At 38.9% G+C, this 19,177-nt stretch overlaps 1 protein-coding gene across 1 annotated transcript in view; it reads left to right on the top strand.

Moving 5' to 3' along the window:
- Positions 1-19,177, top strand: part of LOC145993742 (nose resistant to fluoxetine protein 6-like) — a 50,102-nt gene that overhangs the window by 14,803 nt on the left and 16,122 nt on the right. Inside the window, exons 2-7 of the mRNA XM_083129493.1 lie at positions 2,091-2,324; positions 3,346-3,602; positions 6,261-6,475; positions 8,443-8,519; positions 13,175-13,371; positions 18,571-18,731. Coding sequence (XP_082985619.1) covers positions 2,091-2,324; positions 3,346-3,602; positions 6,261-6,475; positions 8,443-8,519; positions 13,175-13,371; positions 18,571-18,731 — 1,141 coding nt within the window. The remainder of the gene's footprint in view (positions 1-2,090; positions 2,325-3,345; positions 3,603-6,260; positions 6,476-8,442; positions 8,520-13,174; positions 13,372-18,570; positions 18,732-19,177) is intronic.

The raw sequence follows: 19,177 nt of genomic DNA, 5'->3' as shown, positions 1-19,177 counted from the left end.
TTCTAAGACAGGAAAAGACTCTAGTGCCGAGAGGACCTTTTAAAAAATCGAGAGTTGTCGACAGGTTTCTGTAAAATTCTGACCAAACTTATGGATGGTATCGAGACGAGCCGACCTACCTCCGTGACGGAGTGATTACCACAGCGCCAGGGGTCCCGGGCTCGAATCCCGGTCTTAGCTTGGGTGTTCTTTGTGAGTGTCTCTTCACCATATTATCATACTCATCTTCGTTATTAGCCAGAACTGGCAGAAAACTGAAGTAAGATAAACGAAATCTATCAATCGAGACGAGACGAGAATTTGCCGTTTATCGGTCTTGTATATACTCTCGAATTCTATAGTAAAAACAACGTGTAAAGCACACAACGATATAAACATTGACACCGTCTATACAAGTCGTTAAGACTAAATTTTTTGTGAAATTTTTCTGTTTGACGCCTCGTTGCGAAGCTACGGACCCTAAAATAATATATTTTTTCTTCGGAATACATATGCAACCCACGCTACGTTATCACAATTGAGACTCATGGATTGACTTCGCAGTTCTGTAACAATATGAATTTACCTATAAATAAATCTGTTACAAAATATATTATGAATCAGGTAGACATGGACTTGATATGTCTGAAGAAGTCAGTAAACACCCATGCAAATGTTGGGATTCGAACCCGGGGCCCTGACGTTGTAGCCCACCGCGCTAACCACTCCACCACGGAGGTCGGCAAAAGTCTCAAACGAGACCGAGAGTCTCGGATACTAGTTCTCGTTGCTGTCTCCTCTCTACAAGTCTCCAATGGTCTTGTCTATTACCTCAGTAGAATACCACCGCATTTTGATACCTCCTCTAAACAAAACATGAGCAATGGTTAATTAATTTACTCATACCAATGTGTACCCGAGCTTTTCCTATCTACTTTGGATTTTTAAATAATCTTCCACTACATGTTACTATATAAGCCATTATTTTGTTCCCCCCAAAAAATAACGATTTCATAAAATCAATAATTAAATTAATTTCACATTTGGTACATTTTTCTTTACGAATTATCAATAAGAATTCATCAGCGCCATCTTGTGCTAGAACTTTATGTCATAATAACGAACGACGATCTGCAATGGCGTGAATTTTCTTTTCATCAAACCTTCTTTAGCTAACAATAACAAATATAGTATTTCTTTATAATAATCTGGATAACCTTCAGTTTTATCATATAATACAGGGTGTTTCACTCACTCTCTACCACTGATTTTTGCTTATAAAAATCAAACTAATCTAATGATATTTGCTATGGACATACATTGGTGTATGAGAAGCATGGTGACGTCACAGCGACTATTGGAAGTGGTCGCCATTAGCATCAATGCATGCCTGCACACAGTGGCGGCGATTGGGTTCCAAAACCGGGAGGGCAAGGTCCAAAACTGGGGGGAGGAAGACAGTATATTTCCCTTTGTAGATAAGGTTTAGCATAGTGCAGGGGCAAAAGTGGCGAAAAGTTTGGGGCAACTGCCCCCCTCGCCCCCCTAATCGCCGCCTCTGCCTGCACACTTTGTTTCCAGTTTCATCGCCAAATATTTGAATGGAAGACTTTGCTGGCGATTTCCGGACTTCGTTTTCAACGACAAACACATGTTGTTCCACTGAGTATCGACTCATAACTGTACTGCTTTGTTACCGTACTGTAATCACGAACTGATGATTGTGAGCACAAACTTTCAACAGAACCCAAAACAAACACGAACTACAATCAGGTGCGTCACAACAGCAGGGCCAAGAACTTAGACTTAAAGCACACGTCCGTACGATTGGCAGAATCGCCCATACGCACGCGCATGGCCACGCAAGGAGAGATTGTGGCGCCATCTCCAATGACGTCATCATGTTTCTCATACACAAAGGTATGTCCATAGCAAGTTTCATTACGTTATGGCTAACAGTTTGATTTTTATAAGCGAAATATCAGTGTTCGAGAGCGAGTGAAACACCCTGTTTAATGGAAATATCTGTTACATACGAGTATATCACTATTATTTATAAAGAAAGGATAGCACCATTTTCCTGATTATAACAGTCAGTTTTCTTGTTGCAGGCACACAGATCATCCAGTCAGAACATTCAGCGTTCGTGGAGCTCTCTAGACATGGCTCTGAGGACCTGGAGGAACGCCTGGAGATAGGTTTGCAGCTGAAGAGGTTGGGCGAATTTTTCTCCAGCGCTCCAGCAACGATACCTGATGCCATTGTCACCGAGAACGAGCTCTGTCGAAATCACAGCCGGGTCTTCCTCGAAGAGCTGAGGAGAATGAAGTTGTGGGCCCTGCAGAGTGAGTACATACTTCTCTCTCTTCTTTCTTTTCCCTTTTCTCTGCGACCTCATCATTTTTTTCCTTTCCTCCTCACAATTTCTCCATCTCTCTCACTCACATTCTTTCTCTTTCTTTCTTACAATTCCTCTCGTTTGCTGCTCCCCTCTCTTTCTCTCTTCCTTTCTCACTATGTCCTTGTTATTCTCTGTTCCTCTCCCCCTTCTCTCTTTCTTTCTCTGTTTCATTTTCTTCCTCGCTTGCTCTCTGTTCATCTCTCTCTCTCTCTCTCTCGTGTTCTCTTTCTTCGTCACTCTGTTTTCGTTCTCTGTTCCTACCTGACTCTTTCACTGTTTCTATTTCTTCCTCTTTATGGTCACTATTTCTCTCTCGCTCCTTGTTACAACCTCTTTTTAACCTCCATCTTTCTGCCATTCTTTCTTTTCCTCTCTTCCTTTCTCTTTCTTCTCACTATCTTTCTCCTCTCTCTCTTTCTCTTCCCTAACATTCTTTCTTCCCTCCTTTCCGTTTCATCTCTCTTCTTCTTTCATTCTTACTATTTCTCTCTAGCTCTTTCTTCTTTCCATCCTTTCTTCTTTCTGTCGTTTTCCGTTTCTCTCTCTGTCTTTCTTCCACACTTTCTCTTTCTTCCTCACTACTTCCCTTTCATTCTCTGTTTCTATCTCCTTTATCTCTTTCTTCCAGTCTATCTTTTCGTCGTTCCCTCTCTCTGCTATTCATGAACCTGAAGTATAAGCTCTGCAGCAACATAAGACTTCAACCTTGTACTGTTTTGAGACAAGAGCCAGTTCAATCCCTTCAAAGGCGCCCGCGGAGGGGGGACAGGGCGGGAACTTGCCCTCATGAGATATCTGGAAAGACTTCATATAATTCAAATGGTGAAATGTTTGATTGCTTTGGTTAATATTATTTTGCTTTTCTGCCACTTTTGGCAGTACTGTGTCTCAAACTGTAAGTGAATAAGTAAGCCAAATCATGTATATTTCTTACACTTATACATTTACATAATTTTTCTTTCCAGTGTTCGATTCCTCAGCTAAGCCCCCTTCTGGCATCCTGAGGGGCAATGTCAACCAATTCGGAGACTTCGACGAGTGCCTTAACGTGGAATCCAACGTGGAAGGAGGAGGCTACGGTTTGGAAGACAGCAGGATCCTGGGAAAGTACTGCCTCGCTAATCTTCAAGTGGAAGTTCCCGGATCGAATGTAGTCGGCGAGCTGAACGAAGTATCGGACCTTCTTCACTCCCACTATCTAATGAGGAGCAAACTGGAAGATGTGAGTCTAACCTATGCAAGTTATTTCTGACCTGTATTGTAAGGTTACCTTGGTTATTGGCATGTCTCATTCCTTCATTTTTGTCATGATTCAATTTTATGTTTCTGTGAGATATCAAGCTCAAAGTTTATCCGAACTTGTGCTATAAAAATTGTGCCCCCTCCCACAAAAGCTCATCATTAGGGCCCTGGACTTTATAACATATTTTTCATTTGGCTTCGGATCTAATATTGGGGTGAGATCTTTACATATCTGATGAAAATTAGCCGAAATAGACAAACTTGACAAAGCATATTTTGACATATTTCACCAATTTCGCGTTTTTACAACATATTTCTTCAATTTTGTTGTAATAAGACATATTTCTGTGTAATTTCGTAATTCTCTCGCACATAATCGGTTATTTTCTAATTTTTTCTTCGTAGCTTTAGCACAACGGATAGTTCATATTGTCGATGGCAGGATATGGAAATTACGGAGGAAGAAAGGTGTCGTCTTTTCTTACTACAGAACAATAATACCCCACTTTTTTTATCCCGCCGACAATTGATAGCCATGCAAACATTATTGAGGAAAAATGTTCTCTCTCATTGTTGCACGGGAAGTAAAGAAGTTTCGTTCTCATTTCTTTGCCCTTTTCGCTTTTCACAAAAATCAGTCAAAAGTAAAAATAACATTCGGTACATTACAGCCCCTACTCTATCGAGTATGGGAGAAATTTGAGAGTACTGTTGTACATATGTTTGACTTTACAGGGAATATTTCTGCATTATTCTCACATATTTGTAATTTTTCATGACATATTTTCCAATTTATATGACATAATTACATACATATTTTACAGTTTTATAGGACATAAAGTCCTGGGCCCTACTCATCATATCGCCATCGCGGATTTCCATATTGTTGCTGTTTGATTTTTTACATTCACAACAAACGCAAAGCCCATAGTTGTGTTTCACCTACGTCACAAACTGTTGAATTATGGCTTTGAGCAGCCATGATTGAGGCTAGTTCTTATAAGCATACGGAATTCAACCGGTTGGGCGGGAGATACTCACACATGCATTCGTTATTTAAAATACACACGTGGAGTTGGTGCTGTTGTAACGAACTCTACGTGGTGGATATATTTTTGCAAACGACAAATAAAATTGACCTCAAACATGGCTGACGTTACATGAAACCCACCTATACGTTCGTGATAAACAAAGCACAGAAATCAACTCAGGAGTTTTCATACACTTTACTATATCCCATAATACTTATTTAATAAGAGTGAAAATGAAGTATCTTTCTTCATTTCAACGATTTTTATCCTTACAATAATATTGTACGTGGCCTCCCCCATGGCGCAGTGGTAGCGTCGTTGCCTTGTAATCAAGGGGTCCCAGGTTCGATACCCGGTGGAGGCACAAGTGGTTCGGATCCCACTTTAAACTGTAGGTCCAGTCCCGATTAGCCATACTGTGCATAAAGTGGACTTAAAACACCAACTCAACACATATTGTACGTGTGGAAAAATCTGATAATCGAACTCTAAATCAGGATATGGACAGTATTTCATGTGCAGAACCTCCAAGGCGGCCATCTTGGATTTCGGACGTTATGTATGGTTTCTGACACATTGTAATACATGATTGCATGCCTCCAAATGAAAGCATCTTCCATGGACATGTCTCCCCCTCGTGTAGAGACCCAACAAACTTACAAATGGTCAAAATTACTCCTAAAGGAGTTAAGGAGATATGGTCGTTTTTGTTTGTTAATGTCTGCAGAGCCAGCCATCTTGGATGTATGATGTCACACAGGCAATACGCCAAAATAGTAGGCATCAACAAAATATCACAGGCAAAAATTTTCCCCTTTTATATGCCAGAATGTCAAGTAAAGTGTAAAATATGCACAGAGTCCTTGCAGAAAAGGGCACGAAATAGTTTCACTAGATATATCTCCATAACAGTGTAAGATACGAAAAAACTGTAAGAATATAATTTATTTCTTTTTCAATTCTGAACAAAACATGTATCTATACATTTGTTTCCAAAACCACTATTAAAGAAGATATGATTGATTTTCCTAGTTAGTGCATGAAGCGGTAGCCATCTTGGATTTATGACGTCACACAGGCCTTCTGCCACAAAAAATGCCGGCAAAACACCTGGTAGTATGTTATTATGAACCACACTAGCAACGTATTACCGGTAGTCATATATTCCCTTCATTCAAAAATCCACGGATTATAGAAATATTGACATATGTACTATATACAATGGATGTTGTCAATGTTACATTGTTGTAATAAGCAACTTGTTCGTGAAACAAGAAGTCTGTTTTATTATTATTATTATTATTATTATTATTATTATTATTAAGTGATAATACATCAAGAATGACAGTCACCATATGTTTGATTTATCGTCACGTTACATCGTGTGATACTTTTGCGCCGTGGCGCTACGACGCCAGGGGTTCCGAATTCGATTCCCAGCCTAGGCACGGCTGTTCTTTGTGAACGCTCCTTCATCAATTTTAACTTATCATCACTAATCCTCATTGCCGCATTAGCCAAAAGTGGCAGAAAAGCGACGTAAAATAACCCAATTCAGCCAGTCAATCAAAGAATTTAGTGTAAGTTCAAATTCATCTTGTTTCCAGCCTGGTCACCGCCTCCCAAGATTCTCCGCCGTCAACTGGGCCTTCTGTATTCCTGCCTCCTGTTCCTCTGCCGATCTGGAGGTGACTCTGAGGGACTCGCTGAAGGAGTACAACAATACTTCTGGATTTAGGTTTGACGTCATGGTCGACCAGAATATGTGTTACGTCAAAGAAGAACAGAAGGTGGAAATGAGCAGAGCCACGCTGCTTACCATGTAAGATTTGTTATGCTACTTAAGTTATTTCTTTATTATATTATTGCTATTTGTTAGTTGGGAACCAGAAGATAAGAAACTAGCAGAATCTGCGCTGTTATGAATAAGTGTACTATCACAACTTAACGACAGTGTATACTTTAGAGTTCTGTCCTTTTAGTATACATGCTACATTATTGTATAGATACTCGATTAAGGATGGTAATGGTCTATTTTCCTTTGACGCTTCGAGTAGGCAACACTGCGTGGTTGACGTTGGCACAACATGTTCTGGAAGTAGCGATTCTTGGCCATTTGCTCGCTTTGTAAGGATTGTCAACGATTGGAGTAGGCAACACTGCATGGTGAATGTTGCTCGTGTGATGTAACCAACGTTTCTTGGCCCTCACTCTCTTTGGAGTAATGTTTGAGGCTTATAATAGGCAACGCTGTATGGTGGCTGTTGCCACATCGTGTCCTGAAACCAGCTATCCTTACCATCTGTCGCTTTGGAGGGACGCTTGGCGGTTAGACTAGGCAACGCTGCATGGGCAATGTTGCCACATTGCGTGCCGGTACCAGTTATTCTATGTCTTTCCTCGATTTACTTTTCCATTATGTGGCACCAACTCAATTTTGCCCAGACGCCAAAGTTCTTGGGCGTTGGTATAGTTTACCCAAGTCCTTATAGCCTACAAGTAGTAATTCAGAGAAACAACAATAGTTTAACCTTAACATTCATTAACACTTTTACTTATAACTTATTGTGCAAATCATTCAAACAGTTTGAATTCCCTGGTTTCAAGTTCGTTAACAGGTGGTGGAAATTCCTTCCTTTGAGTTTGTTCTTTCATCATATTCATGCAATCAGCCTCCTGTAGACAAAGAGAACCTAAAGGTACACTGTAAAAAAAATGTACACTTTTGGTACATTTTATAGAAACTTCTTTTGAAGTTCTCAATTCAAATGTGTTCCAAAAAGTGTACAAAAGTGTTCCCAAGAAACGACTTTTTCATCACATTTAGGACCCTTTCCAATTGTGAAGCACTTTTTGAACACTTGTAAAGTTCTTTTAGCACACATTGAAAACACTTTTTGCTCACAATGAGACATTGTACACTGTAAGAAATACACTTCTTCAACACTGTTGGTTTACTTCCTTTCATATAATGTGCAGAAAATCTGTACTGAAAGTTTACTAAAGGTGTACCAGATGTGACGACTCGATGGAAACCATTTTAAGTACACTTCTTGTACACATTTGGAACACTTTCTGCGCACTTTTAAAACAGTAATTCAGTAAACTTTTATAATACTTTTGTCTAAAGTGAACTTAAAACACCAACTCAATCAATCAATCATAAGACTTTTGTTACACTGTGTATCACAAGAAATATGACTAAATTTTTTTTGGCAATTTTGGCTATTGCAAAAAATGTGGGATGTCCAGTAAGAAAAGTCAAATAAGATTTTCTTTTTCAGACTGAGAAAGTTATTGACTGCAATGCCTCATTGTGATCAAAAAGTGTTTTCTATGTGTTCTAAAAGCGTGTGTTTAAGTTATCAAAAGTAGTTTATTGGGAACACTTTTGGAACACATTTGAATTGAGAACACTTTTAGAACAGTTTTAGTGCTCTTTCTAAACATATACACTTATTATGTGTACTAAAAGTGATCAAAAGTAGTTTCTATAAAGTGTACCAAAAAGTGTACTATTTTTACAGTGTAGTATAGTAATTTTTGTAGTTGTTTGAAGTCCACTTTAAGCGTAGAAAGCCTATTCGGGACTGGATTTATAGTTTAAAGTGAGATCCTAACCATTACGTGACTCAACTGGATATCGAACCGAGATCCCTTGATTATAAGTTGACAATGTTACCACCATGCATTGGGAAGGCCCTTAGAAAAGCAATGTAAAATGTTACTTATGCTTTTGTGTGAGTGTGCCTTTATGTAAGTTGATAATTTTTCATAAATACTTTTCAGGTATTTCTTCGGAACTGTGTTATTACTGGCATTGGCGTCCACCATAAGAGATTACTTGGTCAACAATGAAAACGAAGGTAATCAATGCTTTTAAATTGTTAATTGTTTAAAACTGATGACAGTTGAGCATTGTTCATTTGAACAGTTACAAGTCTTTCTGTAAACACAGCACAGAACATGATTTCTTCAGTTCATTGTGTAAGTTCTTGTACCATGTTACGATATAGGAAATACATGCTTTACCATATCATAGAATCCACTCACTTCAATATCTTCCTAACCTCTCAAGAATGTATTCCTTCAGAGACGTTAGTTAAAATAGGATATCGTGTTCCGGATTGAGTCTCAATATATTCACTGGACACTGGATAATTTTTCTACTCTTTGCATTCTCCTCAAGTCATGTGGACAGACCAGATAGAATACAAAGCGTGTACTGCACGAGACAAAAGTTCCTCCAACTTCAACAAACTGGCAGAATGATCAATAAGCTGAAAACAAGGATAGAGTTTTGTAGCAAAGCTTTCTAAAAATTTGATTTCGACCACAACAGTGATTAATCTAACATGTCCAAGAAGTATTTAACCCATCCCTGAATTTCTATCGACGCTCCCATAAAATTCTGAACGCAGACCTAATTTCTAATTGTTAGCGCTACACTTACAACTAGATACATTTATAATGTTTGTTTATGTGTGTGTGTGTGTGTGTGTGTGTAATTATGTTTATACAGGGTGTATCATAAGTAATAGCGCAAACTGACACAGGTGAAAGTACACGATAATAGAAGCAAAAAAGTTTCAGTAAACATGGGTCTGCAACCGAGCCGTTTTCGAGATAATTGCGAATGTGTGATTACAAGCCGCCACTGACTTCATTGTTTGTAAACGTCGACCTAGTTAGTAAAATGCTAATAATGTGTGCGAATGTGTGGTTAGAAGCCGTCACGGATTGCATTTTGTAAACATAGAGTGCTTTATTCATTGCGCGTTCCGAGGTTTGCTCTTTGTTTACAAAACAGAATAGAGGTGGCGTTGTAATCAAACAGGACGGATACAATCAGTACACAGTTAGATTAGAATGTTCAATAAAAGCAATGAGATCTCCAATGACTTTTCTTACTGTATATTTAGCATTTTACCAATTAGGATGACGTTTACAAACAATGAAGTCAGTGGAGGCTTGTAATCACACATTCGCGATTATCTCGAAAACGGCTCGTTTGCATACCCATGTTTACTGAGACATTTTTGCTTCTATTATCGTGTACTTTCACCTGTTAGTTTGCGCTATTACTTATGAGACTATATATATATATATATATATATAATATACACATACATGCACACACACACACGCACACGCACATATGTGTATGGGTGTGTGTGTAGAGAGAGAGAGATTCAATGGCCCCGTCTACTTCGCAGCACTTTTTGACTCTCTTTGTACTCACCCGTTTAGTTCGTTACAAAGTGCAACATCGAGTCGTATACTTTGTTTATTTAGTGTAAAGTAGTGTATTTGGTGTCTGCACCGTTTGCACTACCATCTCGAGCGGCTTAGTGTGGTGTATGGTCACGTGGTACGTGTTCAATCATGCGAACTATGTATATAGTTGCAATGGCTCAGTTAGGTGGCGACAAAATTGAAAGAGAATAGTCAGACCAGAGTTTTGGGTTTTTATAAGTTTGAAATGTATGTAAAACTTTACAAATAGTCCTTGTATATACAGGCATCTTACAGTCAATATTACAAACAAAAAGAGTGACTTAAATTACTAGTTTGCTCAACGTTTTGTGTATCTTACACATAAACATTTTTCAAGGGAATTGTAATAGCTGCTGATAAATGTACAGTGTCACTCAAAAGTTGAGGACAACGACATTTTAAACTAGGCAACCCAATTTACACAAGGCGTTGGTGGGTTGCGTGTAGAGTTAGGCTCAATTTCAGGGTTGCCACATGCACAATAGATATTTATAAAATACGCGAAAGAAATAAAAACAAGTATTAATGTATAAAATTATTTAAAATATCACTATTATATCTCAAGTGACAAAATTCTTTCTCAAAGAAAAGAAATAGGTTTTTTAGTATTTCATCGCTGATGAGTCTACAGAAAGGAAAGGAGGTGAGAGAAAACGAAGGGTGACAAAGGACAGGAGATAGAGAAAGCGAGAGGAGAAGAGGAAAAGTAGAGGAGAGAAGAAAGAGAGGATAGACGAGGAGAGGAGATGTAGTGAGGAGAATGGAAAAATATTTTTATTTATTTTTAACCCAATTAAAGGAATGTGGAAGAATTTAAAAGAAATAAGAAACAAGAACGACTGTTGCTCTACTTTCAAAATTGTTGTCCTTCGAGAAAGAAAAATAAGAAGGATTTACTCCAGCACCTTAAAACAATGTCCCACGAGTCTCTCTTGACTAATACTGTCAAATATGAAGTGATTTTATGAATACAAATTTCCGTCTGTTTACGTCTAACGTTGCGCAGATTTGGTAGTTCGCAAACGCAGTAATTATTTCGTGTAACCTTATGCAACAGCAAATACATTTCATAAGACTGTTCTGAACACGAGACTTGCGTCAGTAAACAAGCATTTCGTCTGTTGCAGTATCACAGGAAAAGAATATCGTCCTGCAATGTTCAAGCCTCTAGATATTTTCCATTAATAATGTCTAATCACAATAATAAGTTAGAAGAAATAACTCGCATTTTCTTAACTACCAATATTCTCGTTTTTCTTCATCACTTTGAAAATTATTTCTCGAAGATATGTGCTATACTACAATAAAGCAATTAAAAATTAAAGTAAAAGTTCATCTACATGTATACAAACGATATTTACAATATTGGAGAGGCAGAATACGTAAAATTGTTGTTTAAATCGAAGGTAAAGGCATGGTGTAGTGGTTAGAGTTCTCGATTGGGCTGCTAGCGGTCCCATGGTTCGATCCTCCTTAGGAGGCGTTATTTTTGTAATTCTCCTTTTATTATACATTATAACATATGGTAACATTTTTTGTAATAGCAGTGTATAGTGGCTACATAGTTCTGCATATGGAATTTATAAAAAAAATGAATTGACAAACGTTCAAAGAGATATTTTTATATATAAGATAGTGAATTATGATACTCTAACGATAATTGTGTACTGCTTCAAAGACATTGACAAATATTAATGAAATGACTATTTATATTTGTGGCAATTCAGGACATACTAATTTTAACCCTTTTCCCACTCGAGTTCAATGCAAGGATACCTCCGCAAATATCGAATGAAAAGTTCTCATCATGTGCAATTCTCCATTAAATGTTTTCGCCGAGTCGTACTACCTTCGTTTTCTTTGTAACAAACAATACTTGTTTGCACACTACATGTAGGAGGAGAGTTGCATCTACATTTCACATTGGTCAGCTCTTTCTACTTACTTTCAGGAGCGAAAGCTTGTAGGGTAGTGTTTACCGTTCAGGACTGTCAATCTGATGGTCGTAGGTTCAAACCCTTCCCGTAGCAGAAAATTTTCGTAAGGTTTAGACCAATCCCATTGTGTTCATTGTCTACGCCGTGTGAAATGGAATGATTCAGTTTGGAATTAACGATGGGGGAGGGGAAATAATAAATTACAAAATCTCCATTTCAACGAACCGAGAAGGGGACAAAAATTAGATAATTCTTATAAATATTAAAACTTCATTCATATTTTTAGTGGTATAATCGCAGGTAAAATCTTCCATGTAATATCTTTGATTTGAACTAAGCCAAAAGGCATTTCGAACCGATCTAATACATTCTCCAATACTTTTCAAAATGTTATTGAATGTTTCATGTCGATAATTTGACCAATGCATCAATTCTTGACGCTAAGACGATATTTTCTGCAACTACCTCTTCTCTTCAGTCCCTTCTCCTTCTTCTTTTCCCTCGTTCTGCTCTGCTTTTATCTCGTATCGCTTTCCCTATTTTCCTCGCATCTTATCTCCATCCCACTCATCTCCACTCCTCGTATCTCCTCTCTTGTCTTAGATTTCCGACTCCTTTGGACTCTTCTCCTCTTCCTTTCGTTCTTCTATTTTTCTCTCCTTTACTCTACTCTGCACTCCCCTCTTCTCATCTCCTCTTCTCTCATCTCGTTTTCCTCCTTTTTTCTCTTCTTTGCTACACTTTCCTCATCTCTCCTAGAATATTTTTCCATTCTCCTCACTACATCTCCTCTCCTCGTCCGTCCTCTCTTTCTTCTCTCCTCTACTTTTCCTCTTCTCCTCTCGCTTTCTCTTTCTCCTGTCCTTTGTCACCCTTCGTTTTCTCTCACCTCTTTTCCTTTCTGTAGACTCGTCAGCGATGAAATACTAGAAAACCTATTTCTTTTCTTTGAGAAAGAATTTTGTCACTTGAGATATAATAGTGATATTTTAAATAATTTTATACAATAATACTTGTTTTTATTTCTTTCGCGTATTTTATAAATATCTATTGTGCATGTGGCAACCCTGAAATTGAGCCTAACTCTACACGCAACCCACCAACGCCTTGTGTAAATTGGGTTGCCTAGTTTAAAATGTCGTTGTCCTCAACTTTTGAGAGACACTGTACATATAATACACATCGAAAACCTGAGCAGATAATAAGGCTGTTAATTAACGACAATTCTAATTTATAATATTATTTGAAGTCTATGCTCTTCTCCTTAATAAATCTTGTGTCTAATATCTCTTCTTTTCCTCTTTCAGAGTCTGACAAAACCAATGCCTTCACTGCGTTTTCTCTCAGAAGAAATGTGAAGACGCTATTGGACACGAGCACCTCCAAGGATGACATCACTTGCCTCCATGGAATTCGAGCTCTGAACGCCATAGCTCTCATCATTTGCCACAAAGCCATGGCTTTGTATTTCAATCCATACACAAACAGGACTGGCATGGCCGAGGTAAGTTCATATTCCTGCTATTTAAAAAAAAAACTCTTTCCTCTTCTACACGGGTTTTTATAATAATTTAAGCACGCTCTCTTCAGTACGTTACGTATCCCTCATTTTCATTTTCGAGTTACGTTTAGCTAAGCAGCCTCGCAGGAAGTATAGGAAAGTGTTAACTTCAGCACCAGCTCAGCGAAAAGCATTTGCCAATATTTGCAAAGGAAAATTGATGACAGAGAAAAAGGGGAGGAGTTTTGATGAGGAGGAATGGAAGTTGGATCTGGCGCTAGGGAGACAGGGAGTTGGGCTTGAGTTTTGGAAGAGAACAGGAGAGTGGTTCGGGAGTAAGAAAAGGGTTTTTTTGAGTTTTGGAGAGAGGAGAGTGAGTTGGATTTTGAAGGAGATTGAGGCTGGATGCAGACTTTCAGAAACTTGTTTGGAAGTGGAGTGCAGCGAAGCTGAGTGAGAATTTAAGAGGCGAACTTCAGCAAGCGAGTGACAGTTACTTTAGAAACTCTTCGGTCCACGCTTCTAAAGAAAGACAGGTAATATACTTTTATAATGCCATCCTTTGCCAATGCAGACTTAAGGTCATTGTAACCCAAATCTAGAGAGTTGCCATTCTATAAAGTGTTCTGTAAATTTATGTTTATTCAGGTACCTCCTGCAGTTAGCAGATGCAGCCAAGCGAGAGCTTACGAGCTACCGCTAACCCCCAATAGAATAATTACTTTAATCCAAAAGGCTCCAGGTTTGATCCCCGAACCTTTCGAGGTTCACACACTCAGTAAAAGTGTGTCACAATACGAGTAGGTTCAATGATTATTCGGAGAAGAGATTAGTGACAGATTTATTTATTATGTTGTTTTTAATGTTATTGTTTACGTTTCTATTCTGTTTAAATACCGCGCTCTAGCGTGTCTCTTAACAGATGCACGTGACCTTGAATTACGTCATCAGATAATCGCCAGCGCCACTGTCTGCCGCTGTCCTGAAACTATTCAGTTGGAGAGAGGTAACCATCCGAATAAGACGTGTTTCTAGGCTTCCCCGATGGCGTAGTGCTAACGTCGTCCCCTTGTAATCAAGGGGTCCCGGGTTCGATACCTGCACCTGGCACAGTGGTTCGGATTCCACTTTAAACTGTAGGCCCAGTCTTGATTAGCCTATCTGCGCATAAAGTGGACTTAAAACATAAATTCAAACTCAAATTCAAGACGTGTTTATAGATCCTAGCGTGGAATTGAAGCTACAGCAGTGCACAAAATTAACGTTTAAAAAAATCCTTTATTTTGGTCTGTCTAAGCAAGCCTACACGCTTACGAGCAGCTAAGTCACGTACTTTTTTCATTACAGATATCTGAAAGTGAGCGAGTACACAGTTCGCTTAAGCGGTCGTTCGGTTGACCGACGTTCGGATAATCGACGCTCTACTGTATTTATAATAAAGCGGTTCTTCTACAGTCTACAGGCATTGCGCAGTAATTCTCTAATACCGGTGAAGTTGTTTGTGGAATAGAACTTCGTGGGCAATGGCGGCGATTGGTTTCCCAAACTAGGGGGGCAAGGTGCAAAAAAGGGGGGCAAGGACAGTTTACTTTCCCTTGGTACGTAAGGCTTAGCATAGTGCGGGGGCAGTGTTCGTGGGCGTTATTTTAAATCAGACAGTAATCTGAACAATGATGTTTTGGGTGTGCTAAAGAGACTGAAAAAGAAGGACTACAAGAACTTTGAAAAGTGTGAAAATATGTTACGAGACTAGATCATTCACTAGATGCCACTCCTTCATTCATTATATAAATAAAAATTAAATCGAAATTTTGGCAAATTTGAATAAATATATTTCACTTCTACCAACCCCGATACTCGTACGTATAATACCAAACGTTTGTGAAAAAATATAACTTTTCACAACTCATTTTAACAAGTTTTTACACCACTAAATCTTAATCCATACTTTTTATTTTTCTCAACCCCATTAAACCATATGAAACAATACAATGCAATCACCATAATAATAGCAACAGAGTTCTCAAAATGTACATACTTCAGGCAAGTCGCTATTCTCTGACGTCATCAGAAATTGTCTAAAATAGTAAAATAACACAACAATCAATATGCCAAGTTACAGAGATTGCAAACAACGAGAAGAACACTATTTCGAAAGCTTTTGAACGAATCTCAATAGAGAGAGCCAATAGTGCTAAAATCAGACCCGCCATTTTTTGATGCACCCTCGTAATAAGAACACAACAACAACAATACATAGGCCACTTTCTTGCACCTCCTAAAGTAAAACGCTTAATCCTCGTTCTAGAAACACTTAAGAGAATGTTAACTATTTCTTAACGACACAGTCAGCTTCACAATAGTCGAAAGTGGAGAGGGCGTGATAAAAAATCATAGCAGGCATAAAATGTACCTTTGTTCCAGAAGGTCTACTACTGCTTTGCATAATTCTGGTTTGTTATTCTGTTCCTTGTTCCGTTCTGCTACGTTAGCGCTTGCAGATAAGGCCAGTAGACTAAGCAGTGGCGCACTAAATGCCCCTTTCTGCGTTCTCTTTATCAGCTAAACATTAATTCACGCATGCTCAAGGATTTCTCATAGTTAGCACGTCATTCTGACTGTTTCTGCTTCTTGCATTACATTTATAGTTTGTGGGAGGGACATTTTTATTCCGTGTTCAGCAAGGTTGCTGAGGAAATGTATAATAATTCATTCACGCGCTCTTAACCAACGTAGAAAACACCACGTTGACCAGATTTGTTCTTGTTCCGGTTCCACAATCTGCCATGTGTGAACGAACAGTGGCGACGGCGATTACGGGGCTGCGTGGGGGCAGTTGCCCCCCCCCCCCCACACTTTTCGACACTTCTGCCCCCGCACTATGCTAAACCTTATGCACCAAAGGGAAATAAACTGTCCTTGCCCTCCTAGTATTGTTACCTTGACCCCCGGTTTTGGAACACAATCGCCGCCACTGTCTGTGAGTGTATATTTGTCAGATGAATGCTGACGAAATATGAGACTGGACAATGTGTGTACTTATAGTCCGCCCCTGCATCTAGTGATCATTCATCCTGATAGTCACGATAAGGCAAGAAGTGTTAGAAAAATTATGTAAAGTAAGATGAGTACTGCTTTCATTAATCGCGTATAGATGGCAGCACATGGAATATCTCGCTTTGCTGGCACTATCTTTCTCTGCTGCGGAAGTGGTAAAAAGATCGAATGGAAGGTCATTGGCCACTAATATGGTTCTATAATTATACGCAATGACCTATGGCGTACTGGAAATCCCCATGGTCTCATACACGCTTTGCTTTTACTTTCTTGTAAATTAAAGCACGTCATAGATGATTACGTCACAGATGATCACGTCACATTGTTTTCGTTGTCCCTTTACCTCTGACACTTTTTGAGGCAGATCTCTCTTATAAGTTCATGTCCTACTGTGTTGGAATATTCCATACCATGACGCAAAGCCCGATCAGGGGATCGATCTATCCTAAGCACAACAAAATGAAATATTATAATAGCAGTTTGTGACGTACTTACGTTCGCAGCAATTGGAAGATGCCCTTGCCTCTATCGCAATAGGCAAGAGGACTAAACTAGGTTACTCTCCCTTCTCAAGGTCAGAGGCGCAACTACGAATTTTTGTCTGGAGGGGGGCCAAGTATCAGAGTAAACGTACCAATAATAATAATAATTATCATTATTTAACATTATTATTATTAATAATAATATCTATATTTTTCAAACCGTTCAATTTAACATTAATAATGAGAAAAAGCATCCTAACTGTATTTTGAAAGACAGAAAATGCATGATACGTAAATTCATAACAAATATAATAATTTTCTTACATATAACATGCAAGACAATCATTTCATCCACCTCATAATAAAACAACAGAAAAAATATATTAATATTGCCTCTCAAAACATGCATTTAAGACAAAACCAATTATGATAAGACTTATTTTTCTCTCTGGTAATTTAGAATGCATTACCGAAAGAACCAAATGTTGCGAGCGAAGAGAGCAAAACAATTATTAGACTGAATTTTTTGCAAACTGAAAACAATATTATTTTAATAGGGCGCAAATAATTTCACGGGGCGCCAAGACATTCTATCTTTTACAACTTGTTTCATTTAGATCGTTCGGCACCCAGGGCCCACCCCACCCACTCCTCCGCCCCCAGCTACGGCTCTGTACTTAATAAGACCAAGAAAAGCAGGCGTTGAGAGCGAAGCGATCAAGAAAATTTTACGAGATGTATTTTTATTTGCATAAAATTTGGAATCGAGGGGAGCAATTGCCCCTCTTGTGTCCCCTGCAGGTGCCCTTGTCCGTCAATGTTTGCTCCCCCCATAGAATTGCTTTCCGTCCAATGTTGAGGGGGAAATGCACCCCCTACCCCCCCCCATGGTTGTGCCACTGCTCAAGGTGTGGAAATAACTGGAATTATTAGTATAATTAAACCTTTTATCATTCTTCTTCCAATCAGATCAATCATATTCACCAAACAATATTACAATCACAATGCACGTGCCTTTAATAAATTATGAAGCAACGAGGTCTGCATTAAAATTCACCCCAGTTCGCTGCCGTACGAAGAGGGAGGCTGATGGGGCTACAGCCTACTCCTAAATTTTGAGAATATCAACATTTTCGAAAAAAAGCAGTAAACTGGGGGGAAAACAGAATAGAAAATGCACCCCCCCCCGATTACCAGTTTTTGAGAGTAGAAAGTTCTATATATGCGAAATATCTTATTGTGTATGCCGCCCCCCTAGAATGCAGATATGAACTAATAACAATTTAACAATTTCAGCCCCTCACTAGACGCCAAAATCTCAAAACTGTTCGGTGTTCATAAATTTTTCATTTGGGCAAAATTATTTCGAACACCTGACCTTCTAAATTATGAAAGTTGCAAACGGTGCCATATTTCCGACAGCAAGTCTCGATCAAGTCTCGAGGATTCTCGTTCTCGTCTCGATTTTTCCAGTGGCTGTCTCTCTACAATTCAATTTTTTATTTCCTTTGGAAAAACTTTTCAGTGGTTTCCATTCTACTGTAGGCCCAGTCTAAAATATCCGATCTGCGTATAATGAGAATTTGTAACAAACTTATCTGGTAGATAATTTATTTTCGCTAACACTTTTTTTTAAATACTGTGATCACCTTTTCTGTTTCAGGTGTCAAGCGGGTACTGGACGTCAATACTAAGGACAGCAATACTCTTCACAGAGTCTTTTATAATGCTGAGCGGGCTTTTGACAGCGTACAACTTCACAAAGGAACTGGACAGGAAGAGCACTATTAACGTCCCGAAGAAGGTTCTGTCGAGGTTCATCAGGTAAATCTTACGCTTTATTATTGTTACTGAATTGCTGTAGAAAGTATATGGAGCTGTGAAATAGCTTTAGATCCATCCTTCAATATCTCGGAGACTGCTGGAGCTACAGAAATAAAATTTGGTGTATTGGCAGCATCAGTGGCTGCGATTAGGGGGGGGGGGCGAGGGGGCAGTTGCTCCCCAATTTTTTGCCACATTTGCTCTCGCGCTATGCTAAACCTTATCTGCCAAGGGAAAGTCCCCTAGTTCGCCCGCCCCCCTAGTTTTGGCACTTTGTCCTCCTAATTTTGGAACACAATCGGCGCAACTGGGCAGCATGAAGAAATAACTCAGTCTTTACACATGAGTAGGGAATTTAATTCCGAGTAGATTAAATCATTCCGGAGTTTCGACCGACCTCCGTATCGGAGTGGTTAGCATAACTCTCTACGACGCCAGTTGTCCGG

The sequence above is a fragment of the Lepisma saccharinum genome, chromosome 10 (assembly GCF_977018435.1).
Source record: "Lepisma saccharinum chromosome 10, izLepSacc3.1, whole genome shotgun sequence".
In the NCBI taxonomy this organism is placed as follows: domain Eukaryota; kingdom Metazoa; phylum Arthropoda; class Insecta; order Zygentoma; family Lepismatidae; genus Lepisma; species Lepisma saccharinum.
Note: the sequence above shows the minus strand (reverse complement) of the source record. Positions and strands in the feature narration are given on the sequence as shown.